At 48.8% G+C, this 14,495-nt stretch overlaps 1 protein-coding gene and 1 long non-coding RNA gene across 2 annotated transcripts; one reads left to right on the forward strand and one right to left on the reverse strand.

The window, feature by feature from the left end:
• LOC113569707 (tapasin-related protein-like) lies at window positions 1–3,722 on the forward strand. The gene is made up of 8 exons (XM_026997695.3): window positions 1–274; window positions 640–825; window positions 947–1,204; window positions 1,427–1,759; window positions 2,025–2,354; window positions 2,581–2,673; window positions 3,015–3,037; window positions 3,198–3,722. Exons 1-8 carry the CDS (start codon window positions 229–231, stop codon window positions 3,204–3,206), a joined length of 1,278 nt encoding a protein of 425 aa, XP_026853496.2. The 5' UTR covers window positions 1–228; the 3' UTR covers window positions 3,207–3,722.
• An 8,218-nt stretch (window positions 3,723–11,940) lies between these two features.
• On the reverse strand, window positions 11,941–14,420 carry LOC145651893 (uncharacterized). The gene is made up of 2 exons (XR_014117980.1): window positions 12,949–14,420; window positions 11,941–12,322 (listed from the first exon to the last, which is right to left on the reverse strand). It is a non-coding gene; the product is annotated as an uncharacterized LOC145651893 (long non-coding RNA).
• Window positions 14,421–14,495: the final 75 nt, after the last annotated feature.

Below are 14,495 nucleotides of genomic sequence, written 5' to 3' on the forward strand. Positions count from 1 at the left end.
CGTGACGCCACCGTCCGGTTTCAAACACCTGTCCGATCCGGTTTCAAACACTTCTGCGGTCAGGTGCATCTGGGCAAGCTGCTCAGTGAATCGGACCTGCGCCTGGCGTGGGTTTCGCCCGGGAGCGATAAGGTCGCCACCTCCGGATAGGAGAAATGAAAGTGAAAGGAGCGCTGTATATGTGTGTGTGTATGCTTTCCTGGAGTTCTCAGAAGGACGGTGTAGATCATGATTATTGCGTTTGCTGGCGTCTTGTTTGCATTGTTATCTTCAGGTAGGTGATGTATCAAGTTAAAATTTTGAAAGATGCTGCAACTTGCACGCAGGAACACTGATATCACTTCGAACCATATTTTTGCCGTACTGACATAACAACTTATTTCAACTCTACCGGCTGCAAGCTTTACCACACCAAACTTTCTGTCCCGACTTCAGACAGAAAAGAGTTGTTTTATAACAATCTGATATGCGTTAACGTCAAATGTGTTCTCATCTTGCGGAATTAATGCGAGAGGCATGAAGTTTAGTTTCATTTTTGTCCATTCTGAACTCGTGTAACCCTACGCCAATTCTAAGCACAAACCGATCTTTGTTGTCATACACGTTTCTCTTAATATGTAACCATTTGTTTATGAATAGGTGCGTGTGGGTCTCAGTCGGTGCAAAATGTCCTGTGGCTGCCGTGTCAGTTTGTGGATGAGATAATCCGACTAAATAGTGAGGGTCACAGAGAGACCGAATATCACCACCGAGATGCAGTCCTGCAGTTCAGTAATACAGGAGACAGACCCATTAACCCCAATGCTATTACCTTTCTAGTCACCGGTGAGTCCGTAATTATCGCAGCGCCTTTAGAGTCATCACAACAGCTCAAAATTGGCATAACCTTTGTGATATATTTTAAGAATTTGGCTGAACATGTTGTTGTCCCGTTTGCTTCCTGTAGCTTCAAAGGTGGATATACGGCGCTACGTGGAAGGGGGCTGGGATGCTCTGCAGTGCGAGATCCGCAGATACAGCACTAGTGGCATCGTTGTGCGCTGGCCCGGTTTAGGTGCCCAGGAGCATGACGTGTGGTTCATCTGCGCTTTCCACCACTCTGAGGGCCGGTTCGTGATCACCACCTTCCTCAGGCACACGCTCGCAGACAGTGGCTTTACAGAGTGGATTCAGGTTGAAGACAGGCAGATTCTGACCACCTCAGGTACTTGGAATGGTCTTCATTAGGAATCAAACACACGCTCACGGTAAAGATTCGCTTGGTGAGGCGTAATTACATTCGCTTAGTTTGAATTTTGGTGGAAAATACCTTGCCTTGCTTGAGGTGGCACCGTGCCATCGACCGATATGACCCTGGAGTTCATCTTTAACATAACATTGCAGTCAGCAGTCAGCATAGCCTGCTCTCTGGCTCTCTTTGCGACAGTGGCGCTAGTAGTCCTGACACGCACGCCCAGCGTCCGAGTGGGCCTCATGAAGGACCTGACCCTACACTGTCAGTTCGCCGTGGACCACAAGCAGGCCAACGTGACGGTGGAGTGGCGTCAGCAGCGGCGTGGTGAGCGCACCAAGCTCTTCACCTACTCCAGCCGCACAGGGCAGAGTGAAGGCTCCGGCGTGTCCCTCAGGGGCCTCTCCAACGCCGGCAACGCCTCACTGAAGCTCCCCCCGACCACGCAGGCCAGTGAGGGCACCTACATGTGCTCAGTGCTCGTGCCCCCGCTCTACATCAGCCAAGACATCACCCTGAGCATTCTCGGTAACCATGACAACCGAGCGCGCACTACAGCACGCACACAAATGAAATCCGTAGAAGATTGTTTGGCAATAAACACTAGTATTACTAACGCTGGAATGGAAACGAGCTAATCCAGCATTGTTAGCCAAATTAACATTTTTAGTCGACCTATAATCAAGAAAGTAGCCATGTTTAGGATTAAGCATAGCATTCCTATGTTATTGTTATGTTATTGTTTGCTATTGTTAGTGTTATGTTCATTCTTCCACTTCACGCATCTCGTCAGAGCCGCCGCGCGTGTCAGTGAACGTGGGCTCGTCCTTGGCGTTAACCCTGGGCGCGGAGCAGAAGGTGATGTGTGACGCCGAGGGATACTACCCCCTCGACGTGACCATCGAGTGGCAGCGGGAGCGGGTGGGCTCTAGCTTCATCCCCCAGGTGCTGAAGAACGTGCTGTTTTCCAGCCACCGGAATCACCAGGATGGCACGTACTCCCTCTCTGCCTTCTTTCTACTGCAGCCCAGCCTGGAGGACTCGGGGTACAAGTACACCTGCCGGGTCTACCACAAGGCCCTGCTCACACCGGTCCGCAAGTCCTTCACCCTCAGTGTCACGGGTAAGATGCCAGAGGCTAAGCATTATTACAAAACATTGTAATGAGTTTGCATTGGTTCTGCAGGTGGGAAAAAAATCAACTGACTCGTAAAGTCCCTTCTCGGGAAACTTCTGAAAATATCATATGTTTACCACTAGATGGCAGTACAGATATGATTTTTGAAACCAGCCAGTTTGGCTGGAGAAGTTTATGTCCTGTAACATGTTGTCTTTTCCCAACATCTCAGAACCAGACACTACATGGTGGTATGTTTCAGTCCTTGGATTCATCATTTTGATGATAGTAATTCTGGTATGGCTGATGCCACAGCTAAATGATGGTAAGATTAACTATAATGTAACTGTAATGTAAGATCAATCAACTTTAATGGAACTGTTGAAAATGATCTGGTTATTCTTTATGTAATTGTTAAGCACTCATATTGCATATTAGCAATAGATGATATATAAAGCATTTGTGTAGGTCATAAGGTGTGTATTTACTCAGTGGTATTTTGAGTGTCCAAAAGTTGATTGACAAGGTTTCTTTATTAGAGCAGAAAGTTATTGGTTAGTCCAGAATTTCGTGTTATGTTTTAGAACTCATCTCCCCCTAAAGTGTTCTGATTTTGTTCCAGTTTGTTCCAGTTTGTAATTAATTACATTCATTTTTCTCTTGCAGCAAGACGACAATCAGCAAGAAAGGTAAGTGGGACATCCCGATGTAATATTAATGTACGTCACATAGTTTATGTGCCCACACTGATACTGTGTAAGAATGCGCTGGAAGGTTGGGGGAGAGGTGTTTGCCTTGTGTTTGTTCTTGGTTTACGCTGTCTGTTTACACAGTGTCTCCTGTGCACAGAGGTTCTAAGAGCTTCGCTCCATGGCAACAGACAACATCAGTCCCACCGGCTCCTTGGAGGAGCATTCCTGGAGGTGGTTGTGAAGGCCTATCTCTGATCTCATGCTTTGTGAGTTGCTTCACGCTGGATGATGGAGAGACGTGTGAGATCCTAGTGCCATCCCAGCATTCCCTGACTGCTGCAGCACCGCTGCATCCGGTCACCAATCAATGTACGTGGTCAGGGTTCGAATAGGCCTCAGAAATTATTTGTACTCTTTTATGTTGGTTGTTGCTACATCTCATAAATAGCTGTCATTTTGGAGATTTGGTAAGATATTTAAATTGGGTAGATATGTGAAAATATCGCAGACCTTAATACAGAATTATGTTTAGACTCTTAGATTGTTCCATTAATTTAATCTCTAAATAATTGAATTAATTGGGCTGTAATGATTTAAGACATACACATTACACATTTACACAGCTGTGACATCTTTGTACATTGTGTATGATTATAGAAATTAAAAAGAAAATTAAAAAATATTATTTGTGCTAATTTTCTTTTCATAGTATTTTAAGTAAATTTTAGTAAATCAATAATTAATAATGAATTCATAATTAATACTTTTTTAACAGTTTCCAAAAAAAAGTTTAGTCCAAAAAATCTTCCAGATTTGTAGATACAAAACCTTTCTGCTTCTGTGTTTGAATATTTACTCAATGCTTGTGCACTGAGGCCCTGCATATGAAACAGGAAGAACACATGTTGTGTGGGATGATGGGGTCATGGTGGTTGTGTTGTCTTCCCCTCCTTCTGAACTGTGTCACCTGACTTGCCGTCCTGGGAGGCACTGGGAGGCTGAATGCCCCCCTCTGTCTCTGGTGCAATGGTACGGCCTCCCCTGACTCCCAGCTATTAACACTTCTCTCAGGAATGGCAGCTGTTCCTCGGGGCCGCTTGGTTCACCCCCCCCCCCCCCATGTGTCTCTCTGTCTTTTGGTCTCTCTTCACCTAAGCATTAATCACCCATCTTCACTGAAGTCCATGTTTTAAGGGGTTATTTCCTGCTACTGGAAATTCGTCCTTCTTAAGATAAACATAAGATAACAGTCAGCTTATACTGGAGTCTTATCTTTGGCGGTTTATGTTATATTGCTAAGGCATATTAGAGTAATGGTCAAGTGTTGTCAGCACTAGTCTTGAGCTGTTCTCCTATGTGCGCTCGGGCAGTGAGCAGCCTGTTAGGCAGAGGGCCGCGGGCCCTGGGGACCAGCATGCCTGTCAGGTCAGTAGTCAGCTGCGAGGCGGGTCAGCGCTCAGCCGGGCCAGGCGGCACCCTGGAAATGGTTGCTATGGGAACACAAGACTTGATTGCAGAGGCCGGCTTGCCCCCTGCTGCCTCACCCCGCTGCCTCTTTGTATTCACAAGCTGACATTTTATCCTCAATCCATAACAGTGCCTTTTCATTTTGGGCTCGCTAATGCATCGTGGAAGTTAAGAGCAAGGGATCTGAAATCCAGATCCACTCCAGTGGACTCGCCTGTGTTGTGGGGGTACTGTGTGGGGTTAGGGAGTGGGGCTGGGGTGTGGAGCTGGGGAATGGACCTGGGAGTGGGGGTAGGGGTGTGGGGGTACTGTGTGGTACTGTGTGGGGGTAGGGAGTGGGGCTAGGGTGTGGAGTTGGGGTGTGGGGCTGGGGTGTGGGGCTAGGGTGTGGGGGTACTGTGTGGGGTTAGGGAGTGGGGCTGGGGTGTGGGGCTAGGGTGTGGGAGTACTGTGTGGGGTTAGGGAGTGGGGCTGGGGTGTGGAGCTGGGGTGCGGGGGTATGGTGTTGGGTTGGGGTGTGGGGTCGGGGTGTGGCGCTGGGCAGAAGCTTGTTTCCATAGGCTGGCAGTCTGCAGCACATTGCCAGGAAGTGCACCTGTAAGCCTGCTGACATGGGTGTGACGGCTAAGGAAACCAATAATTGAATTATGGAATTATGGAATTAGTGTACCAAATGATTTTCTTTGGCAAAGCTGGAGTTTTGGAGCTTGATCATGGGAATGAGAGCAGACTTCAGGAAATAGGCTATGGCCAGCTTGGAGAGGTCGCAAATGTTCTTCATTTTGGCTTGATCCAGGCATGGGGAGTTGGGCTTGGGGTTCTATGCACGCATAATACATTTGTCCTCTTGAATTCACCAGATGCTCTAATGCTCGGCGTTTGTTTTTCTGGGTTAAAGGTGAGTTTTTCTCCTTTTCTCTTGTTTTACTTTCTTCTATGTCTCTGCCTTTCCTGAGTAGCTCTCTGCTCTTACCTGATGTGGTCGCGTGTGCATGCACGTCTCTGTGTGTTCGTGCGTGCGTGCGTGTGTGTTTACTTCTTGCATTGCACATCCTGTCCCCATGACGCTGGCTGCCAGTGTGCAGAGTCCAGTTGCAGGACATCCCCTCTTCTTTGCACAGCTAGCATGACTGCTTGAGCATCCCAGGCACGACATGCTCCCGCGTGCGCAATGCCCAGCTCGGCTATCACCCCTCCCTACAGGGGCCGTGTCAAGAACCTGTGTCTGTCTTCCCATGTCACCTGTCCGCACTTCTAGACGTTAGCGTCCAGACTCGTGACGCACGTGAACACACACCCCGCCCTGCAACCCTACGCCCCTCCCACGTCTGTCCGCATGTGTCTCTCAGCCCTTAGACCTCTAATCCTGGCCATCCGCTGCCAAGACCAGCTGCTGCAACCGGATTATTTCCTTTGGCCTGAGAAATGGTCGTCTTGATACACAGTGTGTCTTCCGAGCTCTTTGGAGGGACGGTGATGTGTGTCCACAGCAAAGGTCATGACGGGGAGGTGCAGGCTCACGTAGGGATTTTGCTTCTAAATAAGGTACTAGGTGGTCCATCCCCTGGCCGTGGTTTTATCGAGTGAAAAGGAGGAGAATGTTTAGTGTCAAGCCCACTGAACTGCACAGCTAATAAAATGCGTTAATATGTACAAGACACAAGTGCGATCCCACAGAACCATGTGTTTTGCATCAATGTGGGTAAACATCAGAACATCTGAAATATGACTCTTGTGTTGCACTGGATGCCTGTGAGTGATATTGCCACTTAAAATGATAGACTCATGCTATAGATAGATGCCGGTCCTTCAGAGATCGGAGTCTCTACGTGTGTTGAGATAAACGTATTGCTAGTGTGGTTCTGTGGTCTCCATGATAAATGTCTTGCAGTTGATCTGCACAGGGATTTAGACAGTTTACAGTGAGGGAGGTCATGGGCAAATGGGTTTAAAGCAGTATCCAATTCTGGGACTGTGAGAGTACAGTATCATGGCAACCGTTGCTTTGAGGTTGATGTTTATCAGTTTGCGTAAATAAACTCCCCAGTGTGGTACGGCAGGTTGCTCCTTTAAACCCCTGCCCAGATGGGCTTTGTGGCACAAAGGCAGATCTTGTGCCTTTCTGTCTGCTGGGGGAACCTGCAGGTTCATGCTAAATTAAATCCAACTAAAACAAAGGCGTGGTGAAAGTGCAGCGCTGAAACCAAAACACACCTTCGCACTGTCCCAGCTGAATGCGTGTTTACCTCCGTACGCCCGTGCTGCCGACTTCACGAGGCGCGTGTTCTACAGGGCTTAGCACCGACCACATATGAAGGGGCTCTTCGAGTTCTGCCATGAAAACAGTTCTGGCTTTTTCTTGCCTGTTCAGATGTTTTGAACCCCCCAGACGTGGCGGCGATCAGCAAGTCGGATCACCACGGCTCTGACGGATCACTCTTGCTTCCACACGGCTCCGTATTACTGCAGCCCTGCGCTGTAATTTAAGGGTAGCCATTTTCCACTCATCTGTTATTGCGCTGAAGTTGGATTAAGCTGCAAATTTAGAAGCTTTGAAATAAAACCCCCTAGGTCACAACTTTCCTCCACGTACACCCCGGCCCCCGACCAGTGCTATATCACTCCCGATCGCTCAGAAGATGAACAGAAACAGTTACACCTAGCAGGAATCCTGTCACTTTTGCAGGCCCGTAATCTGTTCCGCATGGCTTTTTGCCAGTTTTAGAGAAGGCAGGAGAGGTGTCGGCTCTGTTTTGGGAGTGAGTGGCGGAGTGAAAGACGGAGCGCCAGCTGAGGAGGCAAAGGTTGAGAGCAGCCCACCCCCCCGCTGTACTACTCGAGAAGGGTCATGAGGCTAAATTCCCAGGCAGTAAAGCAGGGAAAGCAGGGAGCCGGAGTGGAAAACTATGCATGGCTGCCCCCCGCGCTTTCTCCAAACGGACCCGCTGTCTTCCAGTCCACCCTCCGCGCTCATTGTTGGGAAGTGAGATCATATACGGTGCTTTATCTGGGCTGTGTGGGGACAGCACTTCTCCCTCGACCCCCTTTATTTCCTTCACTGTCTGTTTATCTTTCTGACCCTCTTTCTATTACTCAGCTTCTGATTCAGGCTCTCTCTCTCTCTCTCTCTCTCTCTCTCTCTCTCTCTCTCCCTCCCCCCTTCTCTCTCTCTCTTTACCTCTTTTTATTTGTTTGTTTATTTGTTTGTGTGGCCATCTGTTTATCTCAGCCTAAGTCTCTCTCCTCTCGCCTTATCTCTCCTTCTTTCTCAAGATTCAAGATACGAGATTCAAAGTAGCTTTATTGTAGCCTCACATCAAGAAAAATAATTACAAAAACTACAAAAAAGCAATAATTACAAAACAGGTGACAACAGTAGTGAATAAAAAATAATGTAAAATAAACATTTTGACAATATTTATTTAGTGTGAATAGTTAAAGGTGGGATATGGCGAGGTACGTGCTACCCACTGTCTCTCAAGCGGTGACTTGCTGATACCCAAGAGGGGATGAAAGCTGCACAGCAAGACTTATCTGTAATTTGTCCAATTCTCCAAGTGTTTCATTGTTTGGAATCAGCTGTTTAAATCTGTCTGTTAAAATTTTTGACAGTGAAGTGTATCTCTGACACACACTCTTTCATCTCTGAGTAGCCAGGACTTCTTATACCTGCCCTTCCTACATCCAGGATCTGGCTACTGAGCTGGTATTTGGTCTCTCTCTCTCTCTCTCTCTCTATCTCTGCTTCTCAATCTCTGTTTTTCTGCTTCCCTCTCAGTCTCTGTTCTCTCTCTCTCTCTCTCTCTCTCTCTCTCTTTCTCCATCTCTGAAGCTCTCGCTCCCTCGGACTGTGCTTTTAAACTTTTCTAAGTGTTTAGGAGAGCGCTAGAAGTCCTGGCACCAGCTCTTCTGCCACTGTTCTCTTGCCTTCTATAAGCGGTGGTATAAATCACTAACCTCAGGCTTTAGGGGAGGGGCTCTCAGTGCAGTGGCAGGGTCACTCCTGCTCCTGTGTCCATATTTCTCGTGTCTCCTCACTGGTTTAAATGCACTTGGCCCGTGTTCCCATTCAGAGCAGTGCGCTCTCTCCTTTCGCCCCCCTGGGCCCAGAGGGTGTAGCACATCCAGCCCTGAGCCACCATACTTGTCATTGGCGTAGTGGCAGGATGGGGCAAGTAACTGGCCAAGACAAAGTGTGTCCCTGCTGTGTGCTGGAGCGCTCTAATGCTGAGCTGAGAGCACTTTCCTGACATGGCTTTGTTTGACCAAAAACGAACAGCTGTTTTAAGAGCATCCTAAAAGTCCATCTTATATCTACTCTCTGACCCCCCCCCCCCCAACCCCCGCCCCCCGCCTGGCTGTCTTCTTATCTCTGCTTATCATTTAAAGAGTGACAGATACTCAGCAGGCCTCCCCCCCCAAACCCCCCCCCCCCAACCCCCCCCCCCCTCCTGCTGTCATCCAGCCAGCACTGTTCTCCTTAGTACTGCGGTATAACCGCGGGAACACAAGCATCTGTTATGTTCTAAGGGACGGCCCATGAGTGTGATGAAGCAAATGGCAGCTTCGGTGCCGTGGAGCTCTAAATGTGATCTCGACTGTTTGGCTCCATTCTGCACTGATTACACTCTGTTGACGAAAAAGGATGAGTGCACTAGGACCCAGAGGTGATGCTGGAAAAGAGGCCCACAGCTTTGGGAAAGTTCGCCTGCTCCTCCCCCTGTCTACAAGGCCCCACATCACATCACGCCACCTCCCACTTGCAGAGCTGAAAAGGTCTGCTCATCTGCCGGAGCCGTCGCTTCCATTATCCGCGCCACTGCTGAACACCAGCCGCGGATCCAGACGTGCCGGGCGGGTGCTGCTCCAGGGAAGAGCTCCTGGCTGCCGCTACCGTTGGCAGGTGAGCATACGCAAGCGAGCAGGTGTTCTGATTCATCACACGCCTCAGCCACACGTTGGCTCTGAGCTCGCAGGCACGCCATGGAACCTGTCGATGGGAACGTGCATGAGCTCGGCGGAGGAAACGCTGCACTTTTCCATCTCATTCGTCACCCCCGACACCCCCGACATGTGCTACATGGTCTGTTCGTGCTCATACAAGTGGAGATTTTGCACGTACACACACAATCATGGCTGCTTACACACGCTTAGCTCAGTTCACCTGTAAAACTCCCCATGCTTCACCCAAACCCAGGCCTCTGGTTGGGAAATCGCTCACACCAGCAGGTCACTCTCACACGGGCCTTTGTGTGTGCCGTGAAGGTTCATTAAACTCCAGGAGGGAGTCGACGCTCTCACCCGTTTTTTGCAACACGCATCTCGGAGAAAGCTAAAGCAATAGTTTGGAACTTAAGAAAGGAACCTCGGCTTGGATATTCCTGGCCTGCAGTATTCATTTTTAAAATGCAGATGTCCTGGATTCCCTGTGCTTTTAGACGTCAGGCTTTCATCCGCAGTGTATAATCAGGGGCTCGCTGCCAAGATTGAGGAGGGGTTGACTTGTCAAGTATGTGGGCCAAAAGCCCTCATGATGGTCTGACAAACTGCTCACTGTCTCCATGTTAGAGAGCTACTGTATCTGCTGAACAATGCCACGAAAGGCATAAGAAAAATGTTGTTTTCTCCCGAGCAGGAAAGCGGAGACTACATCCCCCATGCTTCTTGTCCTGCTGTTGCCATGATGATGTACACTGCTAGGACAAACAGGAGAAGCTTCAGTCTTTCCAAACCACTTGTCAGCGGTCCAAGCACCCAAGTTCATCAGTTTCAGTGTGGTGGCATTAATATTTCTGATGGTTTTTAGAGTGTGTTCATGTGTGTGTGTGTGTGTGTCTGTGTGTGTGTATGTGTCTGTGTGCGCGCACGCCTTATCCTCCAGCAGATTAAGGGAGAAGATGATGTCATTCCCAGAGGGGAACTGGGTTTTAGTAGGATTTTTGCTACAGGACGGGCAGATTTCGGGAACAATTGATGGATATGACAGAGAAGACTTCTGGCTAGAGCTGCTTCAATGACATCACTTCACACTCTGCTTCCTTGAGAACCTATCATCAGCGATATATCAGTACTAGCCGAGGCTACGGAATGACGAAATGATAGTTCTCAGGAAAAACCTGTTTGTTACTGTGTCTTCACTCTCTCTCCGTGTGTGTGTGTGTGTGCGTGAGAGAGAGACAGAGAGAGAATTTGTGAGGAAACCCTGTGTGAGGGGCTTAGTGTTTGCTTTCCCTGGTGTGTTGATATGAGTTTGGACTGAGTTACCTCCCCTTCTTTTTAACAGTTTGAATGAGAATACTTTCCAGCGTGCTGTCACTCAAGTTTGGCCGGTCTTCGGTCGCACTCTCACTCAGCTCCCTGTTCCTGTGCGGGAGGCTGCGTGCTTTATTGGGGCTGAGGTTGGCGATATGCCTTTGAAAGCTGTTGTTAGAGTAATGCCTTTTGAGTCCTCTTGTTGACATGAATGTATTTTGACAGTTTTGTTGACTACAAATCTTCCTGTTTTTTTGTTTTGTTGCGTGAGGTTCAGTTTAGATTAAATGACTCCATATTTTCATTGCCTGACCATGTTTGTGAGGGTTTGGGAACTGACTCAAGGCAGTGTTGATACTGAAGCTTAAGTGAGCTTTGTGTAATCATGCGGTGGCAAGTTCTGATGTGGATGTCCTGTAATTGCGTAGATTTGTATGTGTGCTTTGTGTATGTGTGTGAGTGGTTTATTAAAAAGACCCTGTTTGTGCGCGTGTGTAAGCCGAAGCAGAGGCCAGTGTGTCATGGCACAATTGTGTGTGCTCCTCTGGAAGGCGAGGAGCAGGGCTGTAATTACGTGGAGCCAGTCCTCTCAGGAGGCCGGCTGGGCTGCGAGGGATGTGCTCCCCACCCCTGCTCTCTGGTCCCAGCACCTCACTTCCGTCTGAGCAGTCGTGCCGCACCAGCAGGGCAGCGCGGCACTTTTCAGAAGCCTGGACACCTCGCTGATCTCCCTGATGTGATGACTGCTGCACACATCCCCTGTCGCTCATGTATAATGGCTAAAGGTGAGGTTGTACAGAGAGTCTGTCTGTGCGTGCGTGTGTATGTGAGTATGGGTGTGTGTGTGTGTGTGTTTATGTGAGTGTAGGTGTGTGTGCGTGCATGTGTGAGCGTGCGTGCGTGCGTGCGTGCGCGTGCGTGTGCATGCGTGCGTGTGCGTGCGTGTGTGTGCGTGTATGTGCGTGCGTGTGTGTGCGTGTGTGTGTGTGTGTGTGTGTGTGTGTGTGTGTGTGTGTGTATAAGTGTGTGTGTGTGTGTGTGTGTGAGATTTTACCCAGCATCAGTGAACACCCTGCAGTTGAGATGTGCTCCGTGGTCAGAGCTCACCTCTTTCCTACATCGGACCCCTATTCCTGGCACACTGAGCCAGGCACATAATGCCAGGGCTATAATTATAAAAAGACATTTAAATCATGTTTATTGCACTCTTGTCTGCCTCTACAAACTCTCACTCTCTCACTCTCTCTCTCACTCTCTCACTCGCTCACTCATTCCCTCTCTCTCACTCTTGGCACCATGTGAACTTAATTAAATTGACTTTGATGTGTCGATGATATCACCAGCTGGCTGCCGTTCTTTTGGACATGTTTGGTCATTCGGGTTCCCATGGAAACTCTGATGTAACGATCATGAAGACTGGCTCGCAGGAACGCTGCCGTCAACTAGGTGTGGAATAAGTGGACTTTTCAAAGGCGGTTTGTCCTTCACTGTCTTGTGGATGAAGCCCAGAGGCGCTCCCATCTCCCCTCGAGAGCACGGCGGTTTTCCCTTTGCTCCGATTCTCTGTGCCGAAAGAGAAAAATGGTTTCATCTCTCAGACAGACATGATAAACACTTTTCTTGGAAGAACATGGAAGAACTCGAGAGCTTTGACCTTTGATGTGTAATTTCAGGGGCCCGGCATACAGTGCGTAGAGACTAACGTCAGCATGTGTATGCCCCAGCTGTTGAACATGGACACTGGTGTACTGTCTGGTGTGTGTTTGTGTGTGTAAAAGTGCAGTGACATCATACATATGCTCTGTGGTAAATTCGGCTACACTCATTAACGTTTACTGCCTGCCACATGCAGTACTGGGTCTCTCACTAATGGAGTGAGAGCAGAATTTGAAGCAGTTTGAAGAAATTATGATTTAAAAAAAAAAAAATGTGGGAAGGACTAAATGAACCACCATTTATGAAACTCTACTTGTGTAATTGATAAAAGATTCATGGTTGGATTCAGAGTCTACATTAAACACACCAAAGAGCAAAAATACTTCAATCGCCTGCCTGAATCTTACAATACAACAATGCAAGTTATTACTTATATTAAAAACATGAATGTTTCATTCTGATATTGTGCATATGCGCTGCACATAGCAGACAGTATGATCTGAACAGTACGTGAGTCACATTAGTTAACTTACCCAACAGGCTTCAGTGTGTTGCCTAAGACCATGACTTCATCTTGGATCTTCGTCGGCTCCTTGGAGAACCAGTTATGGTTTTGTCATGATTTTGTCCCGGTCACGTCCCCCTCCCTCATCCAGTAGCGCTCTGCATGGCAGCATTACATTGTGTGCGTCATCACCGTCATGCTTCTTAGGTGATCAGCACGTCCTCTCTGACGTGGGTCTGTGAGGTCTTGCTTGGGCCCCTCGATGATGCGGCCGATCAATGGGTGCAGTCGTGTGCACCTGAACCAGTGTGTGGGGTGGAGTGAGTGTGGGGTGGAGTGGGACCAGTGTGTGGGTGGTGGGGGGGGGGGGGGGGGGAAGCCCCATGATACTCTGGATACAATAATTTATCAAATTGTCAGTGCACAATTGGGTAAGCCATGAGCTCCCTGACATCACCAGGATGGAAATGACAGTCAAAAAAACAAAAACAAAAATGGAGAATACAACAACAGGAAACATAGTGACAACTTTTCAGAACTTGGCAGATTGCAACTTTCACTTGTGTTGGTGGAAAGCGTGTCTCGGCAGCCTGAATGCCACTGCAGCAGCGTAGGAGAGGCTGTGTGTAGGGCGGCCCCCGGCGTCCTGAGAGGCGGGCCTAGCCAAGGACTGACAGCATCTCTTTTCCTGCCCAGCATGGAGGCTTCCTGCCCGATACGTGCCTGCAATGTACACACACACATCTCCGTAACGTAAAGCCTTGGAGCGAGGCCGTGTCCAGGCTGACAGCGTAGCGTTATAAATCACCTCCGCTGTCCCTCGGCCTCCAGTGTTTACTGTAAACAGAGGGCTGGAATGTGGAGTTGTTTCAGGCTGGCTTCACTGGGGAGGCTGCTTTATCCCATTAGCGCTGCAATTCACCCCTCCAAACGACCCACCCCTCCGCCCAAAACCACACACACAAACACACACACACACACACACGTCTTGCTATTCAAAGAGGAATGTTTGCCTGGTATCTGGTGCAGCTCTTCACACACACACACACATGCACACAAACGTCCCTTAATTTTAGCATGTGCTAGATTTCACGCCCCACTCCAATCCACTGTGATCCCGATACCCATCATCAAAAACAAACCGCTTTTGAAGGCAGACATGCCGCAGTACAGTGACAATACCGACGGGTTCCAGGGAGTAGTGGATCTGGAGGGTCATTAACTGCCTGTTGTTTTGGCCCTTTCTTGTCCGCTGTATTTAAATGGCCGTGGCCTATCTGGGCTCTTTGGAGTGCAATCTTGACCCCTGTGTTCTGGGCCCTATAAAAGTGAGACAGTATGAACAAAAGGTTTATCCCAACCTGACATATGAGCGCACTCAGGGAGAGAGAGACAGCTAACAGCCACTACACAGACTTCAGAACACAGAGACACAGAGGGGCAAGCAAAAAGCGAGAGAAAGGGAGGGAGGGAGAGAGAGAGAGAGAGAGAGAGAAAGGGAGGGAAGGAGAGAGAGAGAGAGAGAGAAAGGGAGGGAAGGAGAGAGAACGGGAGGGAGGGAGGGAGGGAGAGAGA

The sequence above is a fragment of the Electrophorus electricus genome, chromosome 17, assembly GCF_041902795.1.
Source record: "Electrophorus electricus isolate QZ-2024a chromosome 17, ASM4190279v1, whole genome shotgun sequence".
Taxonomy (NCBI): Eukaryota; Metazoa; Chordata; class Actinopteri; order Gymnotiformes; family Gymnotidae; genus Electrophorus; species Electrophorus electricus.